The sequence below is a fragment of the Protopterus annectens genome, chromosome 5.part1, assembly GCF_019279795.1.
Source record: "Protopterus annectens isolate FY-2018-M chromosome 5.part1, PAN1.0, whole genome shotgun sequence".
NCBI classification, from domain to species: Eukaryota; Metazoa; Chordata; order Ceratodontiformes; family Protopteridae; genus Protopterus; species Protopterus annectens.
This window is the reverse complement of record NC_056736.1, coordinates 392,969,843-392,990,567: the sequence shown is the minus strand read 5'-3', so window position 1 is coordinate 392,990,567 and position 20,725 is coordinate 392,969,843. Positions and strand designations below refer to the sequence as shown.

Genomic DNA, 20,725 nt, shown 5'->3' with positions numbered 1-20,725 from the left:
CCACATCATCTCACTGTCTGTGCTGGATGTCTTTTGCTCCATGCAATGTACCCGGTACCTTTTCTGGCTTTCCTGCACTCCTACAAGACCTTTCCACTGCTTTGTACCTTTCATCATCTCTTCCTTCCATCTAACTGAATGCCCCTCCTTGCCCACTTCCCTCTTATTCCTCTCCTTGTGGTTCTGACTCCAACAGTCAGCATTTGTCACTGCTGTGCACACCTGTCTCTCCTACCTAGCTTCCTTCTCCCTGTCACCTTTTCATGGCTGCATCTCCAACCTTTTCACCTCACATTACTCTGTACCGTATCATGTCTGTACTCCTTTCATTCCCTTCCTTTTTACCACCAAAGTCTGTCTACCATCCAGCTGCTTCATCTCCACTAAGTATTCTTCCTTACCTTACTAGGAAACTCATTCTCCTGCGGATACCACATCCTTTGGCACCCAAAGCTCCCCAAGCCAAAATGCTGGTCCATATGCTTAACATATTGTCCATCTTTTTTCAGTGTCCTTGTCCAGCTTCTGCTGCTCCTTTCATGTAGTCCCACTTTGTTTCCATATTTTTTCAATTATTATATTTTAATCCTATATGTTATTTGTAAGCACTATCTAGAACTTTTATATGCAAAGTGTACCTCAATGTGACATACTAAGCAAGTTCTAGTGATGTCACAAGTCTTGGATACCACTGATGTGCATCTAAGAATAAAAGACCAATAATTATTGCTTTATTGTATTCACTTTATTACTTAATTTACCTTCCCAGGAAATATAAGAATGCAGGTTCAAATTCTGAGCAAAATTACATGTCTTCGTAACTTTAAGGCTCGATCATATACCCATCAAACAATCTAGGGACCAAGTAATTTTTCTCCAATTCAAATTGCATTAACAATGCACATTACACAATGGGGATCGCTATCCTTTCTGGGGGATACTCTTCAGTAACCTCAACTTATACTCAATGATATGGTGACAGGTGGATGTTATCTGGTCATCACATACAGTACACCTTAATTTTTCTTTTATGCCCTAACCCCCAAAATGGCCTTGACTGTAGCAGAACATACAACAAATTAAGTAATTAGTGGAAATGGTTGGTGTCTGATTAACCAGTACAGAAGCAGTGGACTGTCAGTGTTAGTGCTTCAACAGGTAGCACACTCGCATTTGGCACTGGAAGACCAGAAAGCTGTGAGCTCAATTCCCACTCCAGATGACTGAATTAACTTTCCAAATTACTGACACTGCAGTGCAGTGTCATGGGGATGCCATCCTTCAGATCAGACATCAAACTGAGATCCCATCTGCCTGACAGTTGGTGGCAGCTTAGCTGAATATAAAAGATCCTATACCACATAAGAAAAAGAAATGAAGTTCCCCCAATGTCCAGGTGCAACTTGGGTTTATGACAAAACCTCGACATGTGGGAATGTCGAGTGACAAACCACAGAACCAGAAACATCAACTTCAGAAATGCTGACTTACAAGAATAAGCGGAAACCCAACTATGTGTGATCGCAATGTAGTGGGTATCAGAGAATTGTCCTTTTCCACACTGTAGAACAAGCTCGGAGTTAATACATACAACTGACAGGGTACACAGAGGCTGTTTATCACTGTGTGTGTGTTGCCTTTTTTTTTTTTTGTTGCTGTTGTTGCATTTGATATTGTGGTGTATAATTTAGAAGCAAGTGATTTGAGATGGATCCTGGACAGAAATTGGAACCTACTGTATTTTGAGAAAGGACTAATTGAGAAGTTGGGAAAGTGCCCGACTTTCATTTTTAAAAGAGGTAGAAAGTTAAAGAATTTTGTGGAGGCAGAAGTAAGTATCTCACACAGAATAATGGGTACTTACAAATGTGAATCATGTAACTACTGTAAATTCATTTCAACAGGATCAAATCTTAGTGTGGGCAAAATGAAATATCAGACGAGGGGTAGGTTTAACTGTAATTCCAAAGCAGTGGTGTACCTGGCCTCCTGCCAGCTATGCCCTGCGTTTTACGTAGGGAAGACTGACAGGAGGCTGAGAGATAGGATATACGAACATGTATACAATATTAGAAAGAAAAACAGTTTAAATGCACTGGCTAGGCATTGTAATGAAAACCCCACCCACAGTTTTTTGTTTAGGGTAATAGATCAAGTCACCCCAGTTTTAAAAGGAGGCCCCTACCAACTTCTAAAAGTGTGAATTAATATGGCAGTTAAAATTAAATTCGTACACAGATCCAGGTTTGAATGATATCACTTCACTGTCATGTATTTTAAAAATGAAAAGTCTTTTGTGTTAAATTATACTCATTAGTTTTAAGTATGTGGAAAGTGTCAATAGATACATTTCATGACTATTTTTACATATTTTGAATTTTATATGTATAGTATATTTAAATAGGTAGGGTATTTAAAGTGAGGAGCATCCTGAAACTACTTTGGCCAGTAAGCTTTGTTGTTAATCGGACTTTTGTGTGTTGTAATTGTCATAGGCTGGTTGTCTTGTCAATCTTATTTTAAAAAATGTATTTAACTCTCTTGGTCTGCACAGCTGATTTCTCTGATGAAGTCTACAAAATTGGCAGGGTAGACAAAAAGCACTTAACTTTCGTTTGGAATAAAGCTTTGTGGATTATTCATTTGTGCACCGGAGCCATTATTTTATTTCTTTTGTTCTCTATCTTGCCATTTCAGGATTTTGTCTAAGTAATGAAAAGCTATGCTATTCAAAAATTCATTCTCTGCTGTAAGAAGAGGTTACATCTAGTGGGTTGGGACTATATTTTGGAAGGTGGCATACAATTCTAAAAATCCTGACTATACCCCTACACTTGACAAACTGCTTTTTCATGTTAGCCAGTCTAAACATTGTAACACAATGCCAACTAAATACACTGAAAGTACACATTCAAGCTGAAAGTAATGTTTCAGTTCCAAGTGAATTATTTTCTTCTGTTAACCCACCACTGCAACACAGCATGAAGTTATACTGCCAATATGTTGGGAGTTTGGACTCCAATGATGGAGATGGGTGCAAACCAATACAATTTCACTTTTATTTTAAATTATGTAAAAAAAGGAAGCAAACCAGTAAATGCGACTTTTTAATGCTGCAAATTGAACAATGCAGTCCAATATAAAGAAAAAGGTCTCTTGAGTGTAAGACTGTGCTCATATACACCACTGAACTGAAAACATTGGAAACTGATGCATATACAGGCAAAGCATCAACTCCCGTTTGCATAGCACCCTGTCAATCTGTTTCAGCCCTGCAGAGCAGAAATTCAAAACAGATTTATTTCTACAGGTAAATTAACTAATTACCTTTTTCATTTGCAACCTTGTTACAGAAAACTAAACAAAATTACAAGATAGAAACTAAAGAAATACAAAACTTATGGAATGAAGCAAAATTCATAACACAAATGATTGTATCAATAATGCTTCAAACAATCATTCTGACTAACCTAGCAAGACACATCACCACACACTTTGGACCAATCCGTGCAGGAAAAACACTAATGCCATATAATGTAAATGTAAAACAACATCATATATTCTGCAGCAGTACTTGAGCAATTATAGGTAGCAACCATAAAATGATATTTTTGTAGGCTTTACAAAACTATAGAGATGAAGACAACACTGAATTTCCCCAGAAAGGGATTTGAAAAAGCATTGGGCTGACCAAAGTGGAATTCAAACTAAAAAAATAAACTAAAATGTTTATATTTTAAATTATGTCTAGTATAGTATTTTTCTCCTGTAGCTATGTAATGTTCCCTTTCTTACTTTTCTCTATCAAGTTCACAGTCGAGAGGAAAAGAAAAGGAAAATCCCTGTCAGCAGTGTTCTTCCCTTCAACCAATGTTCCAGGTCTGCTACTTGCATTTTGTTTTGTTTTATTAGATATATATACTTTTAATCTGTTAACCAGGGTGCAGCACAGATCACAAATGACGGATCTCAGTCTTAGCCAGGAACACACTCAGTCTTCCCTTCCTCTACTTCCTGTAGGACAGGACAGAACCTGTGACACTGCTAAATCTGAGTGATGTAGCTAATGCTTCCAGTGTAAAAGTACTTGCGAGAGATTTTCAGTGATCCTACCTTAACTGTGGACATTAAGGTACAAATAACCAGTTTTGCTTACGGCATAACTAGCAACCACCTAACATCAACCAGCATCAGACAGTGATGTTCCCCTTGTGGGGCAACTCTTTATAGACTGCCAAATTCTGCTTTGTATGCTTTAATGTTTGTGTATTGGATAACGTGATATACCAGCAAACACAAGCAGGACATATTTTAATGTGTGTGTAAAATAATCCTGTTTTGCTAGAAATTGTCTAAATTCTCTTCTGAGCAAGTTGAAGATTATGTTGCCAGATAGATTTGTTTGCAAGCAGTACAAAGGTTGAGGGTCAGTTAAGTGATACTCTCAGGAACTTGAAAACATTTGTCCTCTCAAAATGAACAGCTTCTGGACCTAGGACAGTCTAGTCATCCTTTAAACTAATCAACTTGTTGGTATTGAAAACAGCAACTTTTTTTTCTTCATCTCTGACTTCCTAACGGCTCATTTAACCACTGATGCAGCTGAGTAAGATTTGAAAAGATATTTTGAAGATCCAAATGGCAGGTTATTTGCAAAGTTAATACAAAGAATTTAAGATAAATCAGTAGTGCATTACTGCAGAATGGGTCCTAGTACAGATCCCTGAGGAACAAATTTTCTCAACGAATGTAAGGAAGAATGAGTCAAGTCAATAATGGCATGCAGAGATATCTGGTGAATCACGGTTATTCCATATTACCAAGGTCATAGATGCTGCATTCAGTTAACACCTTATGATAGTATATTAAATTAAATACTTCTGTGAGATTCAAATGACAGATCAGTTCAAAGGTGTAATCATTCAACAGTTGTTATTTCTGAATATTTGAAAGCAACACTGCAAGACCACAACCAAGTAAGTCATCAGCTCTTTGATGATGATTACAGCTACTGGCAAACAGAATGAACCAGAGCACACTTCATATACCCATCAACCGTATCAAATTCCTCAGAATTTCCCAGTTTTGAGGGCAAAATAATATGTGCCAAGAATTCGAGTGGCCCCTTCAAATCCCAATTTTGTTCTTTTTTTAATTTACAATTTTTAGTTGCCTCTGACATCATCACCCATTGCCAGTGTATCCTGCAATGTCTTCAATGTGCTGGGGCGTGCGTGGTGACATCAGCATAGTAAGACACTGCCTTACTACCTGTAAGAAACTCAAAAAGCTTTAAAAAACAAAAGTTGTTTATGGCTGCAGCCTTGCCCATGACGTGCGGCAAATTAGCCAGCCTGCACCATTTATGTGGTACAAGAAATTGACAGCTACTGCAATTTGCAGGTTTCCAAAGAACTTCTTTAATAGTTAAAGGCTATAAGAATTAGTTAATGTGCAACGAATGTATATAGAAAAATGCCCTATTATTATCCACGGTGATGGCTGTGACTTTAGACTTTATACAGAGGCCTCTTGGTATAGTTAACATATTAAATTAACACCTAATCCTCCTAAATATTTTGCCTAAAATTCTATCTGCCGACTGCCACTCTCAGTTCTGTAGGAAAATGGGATAATGTATTTGTTTAACTGTCACAGCCAGCCAGTTGTCAAAGAAGAAGGGTCACCTGGTTTATGGGTAATTTAAGGAATTGTAATAGAATATCCTGAAAATATAAACAGGGATGTAAGTGACTGTAGACAGTTGCGAGATAAACAACATGTACAACACTAAACAACTTGATGGGCATTTTTACTAAGCTGTAGGGAAATTAAAAAATTGGCTTGCGGGTGCAGGTCGAACTGTTATATGTCACAACCAAGAAAGAATGAACTCCACCACCACGACAGGAATAAGCATAAAACTTTTAATAAAACAGCAAAAAGAACATATAAATATGGTAAGCACTTTCACAGCGAGTAGCCGCTTCTTCAGACCATGTTGTGTGCTCTTTCAGTTTTACTAAACGTTTTATGCTTATTCCTACCATGGTGGTCGAGTTCGTTCTTGCTTGGTTGTGACATTTTCACTAAGCTGAACAGGTATTTCAACATCGTTGGCTACTTAGTGTCACTGACTTGGCATGGATATTGAGTGTGTGACAGTTCTCCTTATGCTAGTGTTAGCAACAGCATCTTCTAGAGATTATTTTGCTTCATTAGCTCCCACAGAACCTGCAGAAATACTGTGCTCATGTGCTGGCTTGTCTCTTAACCAGGGATAGGTTCATAGGTTCATAGGTTTATACTAGGCTATCTGCCCTAAGGCATTTATAAGCCTAGCCCAAAGTTTTGTGGCTTACGCCACCCCTTATATGAAAAAATACTGTGCCCATTAGTTTGTTGTGCCTCTGTCCAGGAGTGACACAGAGATGATTCCTGGGGTAAACCTAAGATCTCCAATCCACAGGTCAAGATTTCTCTTGAACACAGCCAGCGAGGTGCTCTGCCTCACATGGACCGGGATTTTATTCCACAGCATAGGGAGTCTCTGAGTGATAAATCTATCCCTCCAGCACGTCCTATTTATATCCGTGCTAAGGTTTAAGTCGCTTGCTCTAGTGGTTTTGGTGGATTTGGATTTTTTGAGGTGGAGCATGTCCATTAATTCCGGGTTGGACATGGCCTTGTATGTCAGGCACATGTCACCTCTGAGCAGACGGTATGCGACTGAATAGAGCTGGAGTTTCTTCAATCTGGCAGCATATGACAGATTTTGGAGTCCCTTTATCCTTTTGGTGAGGAACTTTTGGGGTCTCTCCAATTGCTGCAGATGTCGGGTGAGATACATCCCGAATGGGGCATTGTACTCGATCATTGGTCTGATAAGTGAAGAGTACAGGGGAACAATGACCTCACTAGATCTGGATGTGAATCCCTTCATGATCAGGTGGGCAATGTAGAAGGTCTTTCTAACCACTTTAGCAACGTGAGTGTCAAAAGAAAGGCCACTGTCAACCTGGGTCCCCAGGTCCCTGATAACCTCTTCTGTGCTTAGTGGATTGCCACCTATATGGTAGCTTGGGGTTACCTTGTTTTTCCCGAAGGGTATGACTATACATTTTTTGGTGTTTAACTTCAGGCCATGGCTCTGGCACCAGCTATCTGTTTCTGTGAGTCCCTTCTGAATGGGGGGACTCCCTTCTGGATGGGGGGAGGGAAGACGTGTGATGGAAGTATGAGCTGATGGGACTGAATGAACGTTGCTGTCATGTTATTTTCCAGAGGTGTTGAAGAATATCATCAGCGAGCAGATTTGTACTGCATTGCACTAACACTTCCAGAACTTAATGTCGAAGTCATACCTTTCAGCATTTTGTTCTGTTTCTTTTAAACTGTCGTTTGGAGGCAAAAAGATTTTGGATTACAGTTAATGACAATAGTAGAGTTAGTCTTTTTTTTTTTTTTTTTTTTGATGTCTGAACGTGCGTGTTAATTCACATATGCTGTCAAGTAATATTTTAAAAAGTGATCCTGATTACGTCTGGATTTGTCCCTGAATCTGGTGACAAGAGGTTGAAAGCTGAGGCTGACCTACATCGTAAAGCATATAGAATGGGGCCTAACATTTTTTTTACTCCAGTCCAGTCCTTTCACTGAACAGAAACTAACTTTGCATTATTTCCAAACAGGACAAAAACATTTATTTATTTCTAGACCAATTATGTTGACTGGTATAAGTGACATTTTTAGCCACAAGTCAGATAGTTAAATATGAATGTACAAATGTGTTACAGCCTACATTCAACAAAACATTGTGTGTGCATATGAATGTGTGTGTGTGTATGTGTATATATATATATATATATATATATATATATATATATATATATATACACATATATATATCTATATATATATAGAGAGAGAGAGGGAGAGAATGTGTGTGTGTGTGTGTGTGTGTGTGTGTGTACGTGCGCACATAGGCTTGTATCAAAATGATGAACTCTGAAACTCTGCCAAGGATGAAAATGCTTGTCTCTTGTTTTAGCTTAATAAACTGTGATTTAAATAAGCAACTTCAACTTGGATACTTTCCTCTTATTTTTAATAAGAATGTAAAGTGATCTTTGACACAGATCTTGCATAAGAAGGTGTGACAGCCTAACAGCCCATTTTAGTAATTCGTTTGTCAATATCTAAAGCAGTTATTCTGTACAAATGTTTTCCCTTTTTCTTGATTTGTTCTTCCCTAAGGAAAGTGTGTACTGCCCTTCATAGGTTCATAGGTTCATAATAGGTTATCTGCCCTAGGGCATTTATAAGCCTAGCCAGAGTGTGTTTGGCTTTCGCCACCCATTTTAAATTAATTTTGCTATGCCCTTTTTCGAAGTTAGTATACTGTGCCTCTGTCTAACAGTGACACAGAAGTAATACCCAGGGTAAACCTATAATCTCCCATCCACTCAACAAGATTCCTCTTGAAGAGAGTCAATGAGGGACTCTGCCTAACCTGGACTGGGATTTTATTCCAGAGTGAAGGGAGCCTCTGGGTTATGAATCTGTCCCTCCAGCATGTCCTATTTATTCGAGTGCTGAGGTTCAAGTCTCTCGAGCGCGTAGCTCGATGGGATTTGGATTTTCTGAGTTGCGGCATGTCCATTAATTCCGGGTTGGACATGGCTTTATATGTCAGGCACAGATCGCCTCTGAGTAGGCGGTATGCCACTGAGTAGAGCTGGAGTTTCTTTAACCGGGCAGCATATGGCATCTGTTTGAGCCCTTTGATCCTCTTGGTGAGGTACTTTTGGGGTCTTTCCAGTTGCTGCAGGTGTCTGGTAAGGTACATCCCAAAAGGAGCATTGTACTCAATTATGGGCCTGATGAGGGATGAGTAAAGAGGCACAATGACCTCCCCTGATCTAGATATGAATCCCTTCATGATTAGGTGGGCTATATAAAATGTTTTTCTAACCACTTTGGCCACGTGGTTTTCAAATGAGAGATTGCTATCAACTTGGGTCCCCAGGTCCCTAATTACTTCTTCTGTACTTAATGGATTACCACCTATGTGGTAATTTGTGGGCACTTTGTTTTTGCCAAAGGGGATGACTATACACTTGAGGCTATGGCTCTGGCACCAGTTGTCTGTTTCTATGAGGCCCTTTTGTAGGATGCTTGTGTCGGCTGGAGAGTTGATTATGGCACCTAGTTTGCAGTCATCTGCAAACTTGGTCAGCCACAGTCCTTCCATGTTGGCCTGTACCTCCGAGAAATATATACCGAGCAAGAGAGGTCCCAGGACTGAGCCTTGTGGGACGCCACTTGTAACTGGTTTGGAGTCTGACATGGCTCCAGCAATTCTAACCATGTGGGTTCTGTCCTTGAGCCAGTTTGCAACCCATCTAGTGACATAGGGGTTTATATTTAAGCTGGTGAGCTTATCTATAATGCCCGAGTGGGGTATTGTATCGAAGGCTTTTGCGAGGTCCAGGTAGGCTGTGTGGACCACCTTCCCCTCGTCAATGGCCTTGGTGACTGTTTCAAAGAAATCAACCAGGTGTAAGAGGCAGGATCTGCCCTTAACAAAGCCGAACTGGGTAGGATCCAGTGTCTGTAGGTCCTCAATATCTTTATTTATGAGGTCCATGATGATCCTTTCCATAGTTTTGCAGACCAAGCTAGTCAGGCTTATGGGGCGATAGTTTCCAGGATCCGCTGAGGCACCACCTTTGTGGAGAGGGACCACTGTTGCTGTACGCCACTCTATGGGTATATATCCTGTAGTAAGGCTGAGATAGTCTCTGATGCTTCGTGCTGTGCCACCCACCTGGAGGTGTGGGTATCTTTGAAGAATATTAATAATCCCCCTCCTTTTGTGGTTCGGTCCATGTTTTGAGGCCGAAAAGCATGGTATGAGGTATAACCTGGTAGTGCTGGGGTGCTCTCGGAAGCCTTGAACCAGGTTTCTGTTACTGCACAGATATCGATGTTCTCCATGCTATGGTGAGTTTCGAGTGCGTGCATCTTGAGGTTTAGACTTCTGGCGTTAAGTAGCATTACTCTTAGTTTCTTATCCCTTGTGATACCTATGGAGGTGGGTTTGTCTTTTGAGCCTTGCCTAAAAAAGGCACTATGGGGGTGGCAAGAACCTTTGCCAATATCCGAAAGCCCAGGGGTGACAGGTGCAAGCCGTCCCTAGCAAAGCATCGTGGCTTGTCGAGCATGTCATCCCAGGCTGGCAGGCACTGGATTCCCTTTGAATGACACCAATACTTAAGCCAATTGTTGAAATTGATCATCTTGTCCTCATATTGTGGCATCATTCTTGGTGAGGGTAAGACGCTACTCAAGTTCAGGGTCATACTGGCCTGGGCTACATGCTCAGAGAGCTCCTCTATGTCTCTTTTCATGTAGTCCAGGGAGGTACATCTCAGGTCATTCACACCAGTATGGACAATTGAGTCATATTTCTACTTGCCTTGGAGTGACCTGAGTGCTTGTGTTATGTGGCGGATCCTAGCGCCCGACAGGCAGCTCATCATGACCTTCTCCTTGTTCAGCCTGGTGAGCGGGACGTCAGTGTGCCTGACGATAGAGTTACCTATTACAAGTGTATCAGGTGTGTTGTTTAGCCTTAAGGGCTGTGACTGTTCTTAAGGTTTAGCCTTAAGGACTGTGACTTAAGGCTCAAAAACTGCATTTCATCAGTACTAGGTTATGTTGCCTGTGTGTGTGTGTGTGTGTGTGTGTGTGGGTGTGTGTGTGTAAGTAATAATGCCTGACTGGGTGTGTGTTGCTGTGTAATTAACACCCATTGCCCCCCCCAGGCGTGTTATGAGGCCTGACATCACACAGGCATCTAGATTTGCTGCAATCTGAACAGGAGACTAGGACAAATTTAGATATTTCTATTTTTACAGATATTCATGATCCTAATGCTGAAATAGTCCAAGTAAGTTCCACAATTACAACAAATTGCAAGAAAGTATAAACCTACTATTATTAAATAATTCATGCACTGATCCATTTTTAGAAGAAAGCATTTGTTTTTTAAATATTAAGATTGTTTAAGATAAAACACTATTGTTCTGATTGTATTTTGTATTGGTTAATATTCTGTCTGTTCAACTTGCGTTTGAATGTTGGTATCCCACCATTCCTTCAGGGGGTGGGGTTACATACTTGTGCAGGCAAATTTTATGTTAATCAGCATCCATTTTTTTGGCCAGTTGTACCTACTTTTCATGGGCCTTTGTCCAGATTTTTGATGTTTCCAGGTTGAGAGGTATGGCATACTTCACAGCAGTGGTAAAGGCTTTAAGTTACTACAAACATGCACTGAACTGATAAGGAACCAGGAACCAAAAGCTTCTTACATGACTAAGGATTTACTGAGCCAACTGGCTCCTCCCATTCAATCTCTTGAAGAAAAGTATGCTGTACACAAGCCCAAAATACAGTATGTCTTTTTCTAGCTACAGTTACCTGATTAACAGAAGTCTGTGCTACAGAAGGTCTAACTCCATAGTTCACTGAGGTGCTACTTTCTTGCAGTATAGCTGCTGTTCCAACAGGTCTACCTTCAAGAAGAGCTGCAAAAACAATGAATAACTCTGTTAAACTGCTAATTCAGATTGATAGAAGGTATAAAATTTGTCAGAAAATAAATATCTTTAGTTAGGTAAAATGTCCTAAGTATATCAATAAGCTTTACATGTTCAATTGCTAGGGGTGTTAGATTAGACACTTTAATTTTAAAGTAGTTATTTATTAGGCATTAGACAGACTAAAAAAAGGTAAAATAGGCCTAGAAATATAGTGGCAGAATTGTGTTTCATTTATGCAAACATTTTAGAAAAGACAGTTAAGCAGAAAGAAAGAATAACCTTGCTGGTCAAGCATGACAGATAACAGTTTCCAAGGAAAGGCTACAGACTGTTTTTTTCTGTTGTTTTTTTCAAGAAAAGAATCAAAGGAGTGTTAACTAAAGGGACAGATAAGCACCTGCAAGGCTGCAAAACAAGACAAGGCCTGAAAAACACGGCTAAGAAGATGTGTAAAGCATTACAGGGTTTTGGCATTATTAAAATATACTGCAGATACAGTTAGGGAAGTCAGTCAGTTAGTTTGACCTGACATACAGAAAAGATTAAATATCCAGCATTTTGGAAAGGAAGCTACAACACAGACACTCAAACCTGAGTACAAAAGACAGGTCAAAGAAAGACCGTTTCAGTTTACATTACTCAGGACAATCAGAATATATGTGCAGAAACTTTGAATATATTTAGCAGCAACGTTATTACTAACCAGCATCCCAGCATTTCTACAGACTATTATTGTTTATCACCACTGTTAATGAAGACAGCATTCAGATATTGTAAACATCTAATAAAGCCTTACTAAATAAACTACAGTGTTTGGAAAATTAATTCTGAAAAGTACACAAGACTTGGCCCACAAAGGAGAGACTGGCACCTGTTCAGCACGAGCTTGGGTAATTAACAGTTAAAGACTTTCGTTCCAGTCTCATTTCAGTTGTTTCCAGTTAATTCCAGTAAAGTACAGTCTCATCAAGTCTTTCAAGGGGTTTGCAGAATTAACTGTCACTTTAGACTCGGATGTGGTCCATTAGGGCAGACTCCTAGGTGCCAATAACTAGAACAGTGATCTTTCCTGGCTAATGTTTAAGAATTGTGGATAGCTAAGTAATAACACCTCAATCTTCACAGAACGTTTCAGCACAGCTACATAAACTAGATTTGTGCTGTTGTTGTTCTAAGGATACAGTCACATGAAATCATTAAATGCTTAAGGACTGAAGCTGCTATTTTACACATCTGTGTACAGACTTCTACTTCAAGAATGACATGCCTAACTGCTCTGTGTATACACAGATGTGCAGGCATAATACCTCATATTCAACACCACCACTTTTACCTGCTGTCGGCTATCATTAACTGACCTCTTACTCAACAAATTTAACTAGATGTCCACAATCTGTAGTGGTATAAAATCCTGGAGTGCTGTTGGTGACTAACTTGAACCACAACTCTTCAGTGTCAGAAGGTATTCCAACTGGCTTTTCTGGTGCTACAATAAGGACAACCTCACACTCAGCTTCTGCTAAATGAAATAAGAAAGCGACTATGTCTACATGTTTGCTCTACTGTTTAAAAAGCTCATGATTTCATTTAACATCCAATCACTCACTTTCACTGGACCTAACACTCTAAAATAACCCCATGCTTAACGATGCCATTCCGGGGGGGGGGGTCAAAACAGCAACTTCATCCTTTATCGTTCCTTACACTGTGCTGACTGCCACAGATATGTGGTTTTCTATTTCCAGACTTTCCATCACTTCCTTGTACTCCCTGCAACTCTGGTGTAATGCTCTGCCTCCACTCATTATATTTTCCGTTTTGCTCTCTCCCCACTCAAGCATATTTTCGTTTACTGAAAAATCCTCCAAAAATAATTCATACAGAAATAATGGGAGCCACTGACTTCATCCTTTGAAGCAATGTGGCATTTTTCATCTGTTAACAATGGCAGAAAATGCAGCATGTGTACTATCTACCTCTGTCTGACAATTATATTTTATTTTGTGTCTATTCAGGTAGATGGACTTCAACGTAAGGGTATATTTCAGCCAAGCTCTAGACAATACAGTGCAACAGTACAAAAATATGCTTTCATCAATATAATTCTGTGTCACTGAATGTTACATATGGAAATAAAATTTCAAAAGAAGGAATACGCAGAGGTAAAAAGAATTACACAACTCAACAAATATGCTAAAGTATGAACAATAGTCTGTTCAGCAGAGTATGACAGCTGTAAACAGAGCATTACTCACAGGAATGAATCCAATTCAAACAGCTAAAAGTTATGTAGAAATCACTGTCCCTGTAGAGAAACACACATACACAAACATGTGGATGTCATTTTCTCCATGACATTAAGCAGAGATACTAAAATCAAGAAGATTGAAAGCCCCAAAACAAAATTCATTCTCAGCGTGCACCAGTCCCATCCAAAGACACATACTGCAAATAAAAAATAAGTATTGTCATCACTGTCACTAACTTAAGCATGAGAGTTCTCAGGCAATTCATATGATATATCCATACTCCATCTGTAATCATCTCCCACAGAAACAAGCAACATGTCATCACTGTCACTAACTTAAGCATGAGAGTTCTCAGGCAATTCATATGATATATCCATACTCCATCTGTAATCATCTCCCACATAAACAAGCAAGATCAACTGCTGTGAAACAGATGCAGTTTGCTTCATCACATACATAAGCTTGCACACTACAATATACCACTAAGGCATCCCCCACAGACTTCAGTTACCAAAAAGTGATGAAACAGAAAAGTTCAGCTAAACAATGTCATTGTTTTAAAAAAGTAAGCAATGCACTTTTAAAGGACCACTAAGGGCAAATGATGAAAAAAACATTTTTATCTTGTCAAGAATTACTGTACCTCCCAAAGTTGTCAGCAGCAAAGTCAGTATTCATTCCTAATTTTACCTTGTCTGCCTCATTGGGGCAGTCATCCTGATTCCTTTGGAAAGCTAAATCTGTCCCATAATGCACTATAAGAGCTCAGGTCTTAATAATAAGTAGCCATATCATTTGTTCTACACTTCCATTTACTTAGAATGGAACACACAAAAAAAATTGCCAAGTTTAAGAGTCTACAGATCATATGTCATTGATTGGTCTACACTGAGTTTTACAAATGTTGTTCCTACTAATGTACTATAAATTCTCAAAGAAGCTTGCAGAAGTGTCAACAAATTACTGAAATAATAAAAAAAGACAATTTACACACAGCAGTTTTGCAAGATTCAGTTCCTGGCCAAGTTACTCCTTCCATCTTTCCTCCTTCAATGAGCTAGAGTCTCACATTTTGGCTGGATTCAACTAATTAGTCAAATTTACATGACATTAGAAATTAAACAAATCATAGCCTGGTGTGCCACTAAAACTGTTCCCTCATATGTCTTCACTTCCAAACAGAATTTCCTAGGAATTAGTTCTTAGAAAAAACACACATACACACATCAATCCAGAGTTTAGGTAAATTTATCCATTTCTTAAAATTTGCATTTTGGCTGCTCACGTGGCTATGTTTGCACAGTTATTCTGTTATAGCATAGTCCGAACTATGGTATTTTTTTTCCAATTACTTTTTTATTGTTTTTGTTTTCAAACCAAAGATAATTCAGACATACAGCATGTAAAAACAAACAGAAAAAGGTAACAATTATTTACAATGAATCACATAAAAAAATGAAAACTAATATAGTTTCATCATACCCAAGTGTTACAGGAGAAAGAGTACAGGATACCAAGCTGAAACCTTGGTTTTGTCACCAAAGATGCCTCACCCCTGTTTCGTAATAGAGTGAAGTTTTCCTTCTCATTTAAAATAGTGAAAACAAGAAAAAATAAAGCGCTTGTTTATGTATCATCCTTTGTATGGCACTTAGTTTGTGTAGGTAGGTTAACTTTACTAAAAAGAATTGTGAAATTCTAAACTATGTAAACATTAACACTATTTACAGTGTTGGATGCCATCCGTTTGTTGTTAATCTATAAGCATCTTCTTTGGTTAAGTGATACACTTTTTGAGTTTAGTAACATACAGGTTTTTAAATGCCACCTGGTTTGCATTTAGTTTTATGGATTCTGTTTGCCTGTTAAAATTGTGTCTAGAAGAAAATTCCAGTATGTTTGAAAATATGCTCTTTTTTTGTGCTTTTTGTAGCTAGTTTGTGGGAGGTGATATACTTAACTGCTATGTCTTTAAAGTTGTTCCATGAGATATTTTTATTAGCCCAATTTTTAGATATATAAAATTTAAGTAGGGCACATAGTGTAACTAAGATATGTTTGCGCATTCCTTTGACTGAACTAGGAATTATGTGCAGAATCATGGTTTCCCAGGGGAAAGTGGTTTTTTCGTATCCAATTTTTTCAAGTTGCACTCTTAGGGAACACCAGAGCTTGAAGATATTCTTACAGCTCCAGAAGATGTGGAGGATATCCACATCTTCACTGGAGCAGAAGGGGCACAGTGATCTTTTTTTGTAACCAATTTTTTTGAGGACAGCTGGGGTATAGTATGCATTGTTATTAATCATCATTTGTGTGTAAATTAGGTTTTTGAAAGGTGTAAGTTTTAAGGTATTGTTAATAGCTTCTTGTTTTTTGTGCTGTTGTGATAGTTTTATTTATGTTTTCCCAGTATATTGAGTGAAGTAACGCAGATTGGTGTTTTAACTCATTTATTAATTTGTAGGACTTTGAAATCATTTTCTCTTTAGCAGCTAATGCTATGATTATGTTTTGGGTAGTTTCTATACTTTGTATCTCTATTTTGTGGTTTGAGTATTTTAGCTTTACTAGTGATATCATTTGTCGAGGAATATAATTGTATCTGCCTGGCATCTTTAATTGTGTTCTTAAGTTTTCAAGTGTTTCTTCCTTGTGTTGTAAGATATGCCATACTGTTAAGTCTTTAATTAATGGGAATGGTTTGAGATCTATCATTTTGTTGTTTAACTTGATATTCGGGTTCATGTGTATAGGTTGTGGCATTATTAGTGAGTTCTGCAGACTGAGAGATAAAAATGGAGACTGGAAAGCTATAATTTCATTTTTAATTATTGGGTGCAGTTTGATAAAAATTTTTGTTTGGGATGAAGAAAAGGGGTAGCTTTGGGATTTATATTTAGGGAATAAAGTAGATCTGACCATATTTTAACCCATACTGGGTACCAGATCTCTTTAGTACAATCATATTCTGATATTTGAATTAACCGGTTTGCTTTTATGATAAAGTAGTACAGATTAAAATCTGGGAGCCCCAAACTTCCTTTTATTTTTGGTATTGTGAGTTTTTGGCAGCTTATTCTTGTTGTTTTAGGGTGCTACAGGAATTTGGAGAGGGCCTTTCCATTGATGTGAATAATTTTTTTGGTATTTTGAGTCTGATAGAATTTAGCTGAAATAGCATTTTAGGAAGAATATTAATTTTAATAATGGCTGATTTGGACAGAAGAGATAAGGTTTATGTTTTCCCATCTTGAGATGTCTTGCTTAATTTTATCCCATGTTTTTAAGAAATTTGATTTATGCATTTCTTTGTAGGTGTGAGAAAAATTTATGCCTAGGTATTTTAGCGTGCATATTAGAGGTATATAAACTAAAGGGAAATAAGATGCATTATGATTTAGAGGGTTAAGAGGAAATATAAAGGATTTTTGGGGGTTCATGTTGTAAGTTGCTATTCTGGAGAATTGTTTAATTGAGAAAAGTATTTTTCGTAAGTCTGTGTTTGGGAATTCAAAATACATGTTTAGGTTGTCAGCAAAAGCGGAGTATTTTACTATTGTGTTATAAACATATGGGAAGTGTTGGTAAATGTTTTGGGTAATGTGGAGTAACAGCGGTTCTAAGTATATGATAAAAAGGAATGAAGGCAGTGGACAACCTTGGCGGGTACCATTTGTGATTACGATAGGTTGGTAGTAAACCTTGTTGATGCATAGTGTGTGGTAGCATTATTGCACATCATCTTGACAGCTTTTATAAAAGATGGGGGAAAACTAAAATGCAACATTGTTGAGAAAAGCAAATCTAGGATAATGTTGTCAAAAGCTTTTGAGACATCTATTGTAAGTGCATATCTTGGATATTTATCCTTAGCTAAGAGAGAGATTAAGGTGTCTAACATGCAGGTATTATCGCTTAATTATCTTTTTTTCATAAAGGGAAATTATTTTATCTAAGATTTTTTTGTAATCTGTTCGCTAACAATGAAGTCAAAATTTTTATGTCAAGATTAAATTATGGTATTTAATGCCAAACTTTCACAACAATAAAACAGTTCTCAGTTTCTTCTTAACAATGACCTCCCACATCTCCGATGTGACCTAGTACTTTCTGTTACCATTGCTTTATGTAATTTTTCTTTGCTGTATACTTGGAGTACATCTATCATCCTCTCAGCAACAGACTCCTGGAGAAAGCTTCCAAATCCGATTCTTTTGAAAACATTAATACTACTGATTTAGTAAGCTCATAAAATAAGAGTACATGAATTAGCACTCAATTCCTACAGAAAAAAGATCTTTAATTGCAATGAATGTCATTACTTGTTCATGAGAATCTAACACCTTTTTTAAAAACCATTATGGATTGTAGTATGTCATAGCAAAAGCATAAACCAAAATTAGTGACACTTGTAGGGTACTCTGATAAGCAAGCCAACATCCCTACTCATCTGTTCTCTATTGCAATTACCCCAAATCAGACAGGCAATGTACATACTTCACAACACACAAGTATTGAAACAATACCGGCTGCTGTAGTAGTTACAACATACTCCAAACAGGGCAATCTTATGTAATAACAAACACAGGGCAATGCATATGGCTCAAACAAGCTAGGGACCACATTGAGCACAATTTTACTCTTAATCTCTCCACTTCACAATGTATAACATTCATAACACACTTACAAAGGTACACCTCCACTCCCCACAAACACACAGCCACCCACACAACATATCAGTCAACGTTGAGGCTTTTCCCACATCTCGGAAAAACACTGCTGTAATGGCTTTGGCAAAAGAAAATGATTGATGGATGCCAGCTCAGGACTTCCATCCCTACCTACTGTAGTCAGTCCACTGCACTTACAAAAGTGTCCCCGTCAGCAGGCCAGCAAGCAGGTGTCACTACAGATTTGCTCCATAGTTCTTTTATATCACACACACAAACAATGATGAATGGTTATTGTGGGCAAACATGTTTGCTCAGTGTCTTATGACACCTGCATCCTATCACCTTGTCAACACACAGCTGCAAATGTTGCTGTACAGTACACTTGGACTAGCAGACAGACAGACAGACACACACACACACACACACACACACAAAGATGAAACAGAGTAATTTTAAAAGGTACTCCTGATTTGTGCCTCTGTCCCCATTAACATTGGCTTGGTATGGAATTCTTAAACAAAAGTAGTTCATAGGTTCACAGTACTAAGCTAACTGCCCTTGGGAGCCTAGCCAATTATCCCTTGTGAGACTCAAACCCTGCACCTTGTGTTTGTAAGGCAAACACCTTAACCATTAGGCCACCCTCCCAACCTGTTGAAAGGTATGAGTACATGGTGCTAGTAAATATTATGCTTTAATTGCTGTAGTGTGGATGGTCACTGTACTGGAGACATTATTTTGCTAATTAACTGCTTGCACTCAAAATGAAAGTGTTCGTGATGACTACATCCGTGTTACATTTTGCATCAGTGACATGAAGTAGCAAGTGGTCATATATTTATTGTAAAATAAACCATTTACTTCTTCAATCTTACATCCAACACTGGGAATTAAAAATTGTTTCGATGGTAATGTTCCGAATAGAAAGTGCAACCCTCATGTTCTTAGTCTGCCATGCCTTTTATAATATTTTCAGTTCCTTTTTTCTTTTTTGTGTTTCGGAAGGGACGGCTTTATGCATTTTGTGATATGATCTGCTGATTGGGATAATTGCAGTAAAGCCAGATGACGTTATCCTGTAAATAATCATTGCATTCAATGATAAATACCATTTGGCTTTCATTCTTTTATACTAAACAGCAGATCAGTATCACAAAACCAAAAAAGCAAAACAGAGTGGCATTTCCTGACAGTGCAAGTATCATAATGCTCTTCCTTTTAAATAAATTAAAGAGGAGTACATATATTAATTACTTAATATTGCTTTTTTATTTATTACTCTTAAACCAAGAGAGAAATTGCTTATTAGTATTCATTGTACAGTAAGTTTTCAAATCAAAAGACATTACTAAGTTTCTGATTCTTTTATGTGAACATGTTCTGAATAATGTATTTAATAAAGAATTCAAGAATAACTTACTAATATTGTGCAACACACTAAATAATTTCTTAAAAATACAATTTTTAAATAAATGTTGATTATATTAACATAAAATATTTAACTTAGTTGCACGAGATGGGTTATTTATGTTGCTGCTCATTACTGATAAGTACTTGTATATGTCAGTCTAACACTGATTAATGCTTAGTGAAATCATATCAATGCGTTTAATTTGATGGATTATCATTATTTTATTGTGCTAAGATCAGTGTAACATCTGAGATAATTTTATACATAATGAATACGTAAGTTCAATTGCCACTGTTGATTTTTAGCTCATTACTTTTCATCGTTGAAGCAGAGACACAATTATAAACTCTCTTTTTCTTATTTTCTATATGGGGTTGGGGTATCATATCAGCTGTCACCATCTGTCTCGATTCAATGCCACTCTTCCACCTTCTTCAACACTCATGCCTGACTCTTGCAGGTCTTCTCTCACACACTCCATCCAGCTCTTTGCTCGATGCCCTAATTTCCTCCTGCCTTCTTCACCCAATTGTCTTCTGCTTTTCTGCACATGTGCCTGAACCACCATAATCTGTTCTTTGATATTCTGTGTAATTGGAGCTACTTTGGCTTGTGCTCTGATGTCCTCATTTCTTCATCTGCCCACAGTGTGCATCCTACCACCTTTCTATCACCTCTAACATCTTTAATCCCAGATGACTGGAGAAGGAGCATACTAGTGCCAGTGTATAAGAACAGAGAGGACATTCACAACTGTGGGTAGTACAGAGCACACTGCAT

General features: G+C 38.0%; 1 protein-coding gene across 3 annotated transcripts in view; it reads right to left on the bottom strand.

The window, feature by feature from the left end:
* Nucleotides 1–20,725, bottom strand: part of REPS2 (RALBP1 associated Eps domain containing 2) — a 2,057,440-nt gene that overhangs the window by 1,128,644 nt on the left and 908,071 nt on the right. For all 3 annotated transcript variants that reach the window (XM_044073054.1, XM_044073053.1, XM_044073052.1), the window contains exon 5: nucleotides 11,488–11,594. In XM_044073054.1, the coding sequence (XP_043928989.1) occupies nucleotides 11,488–11,594 (107 nt within the window). The remainder of the gene's footprint in view (nucleotides 1–11,487; nucleotides 11,595–20,725) is intronic.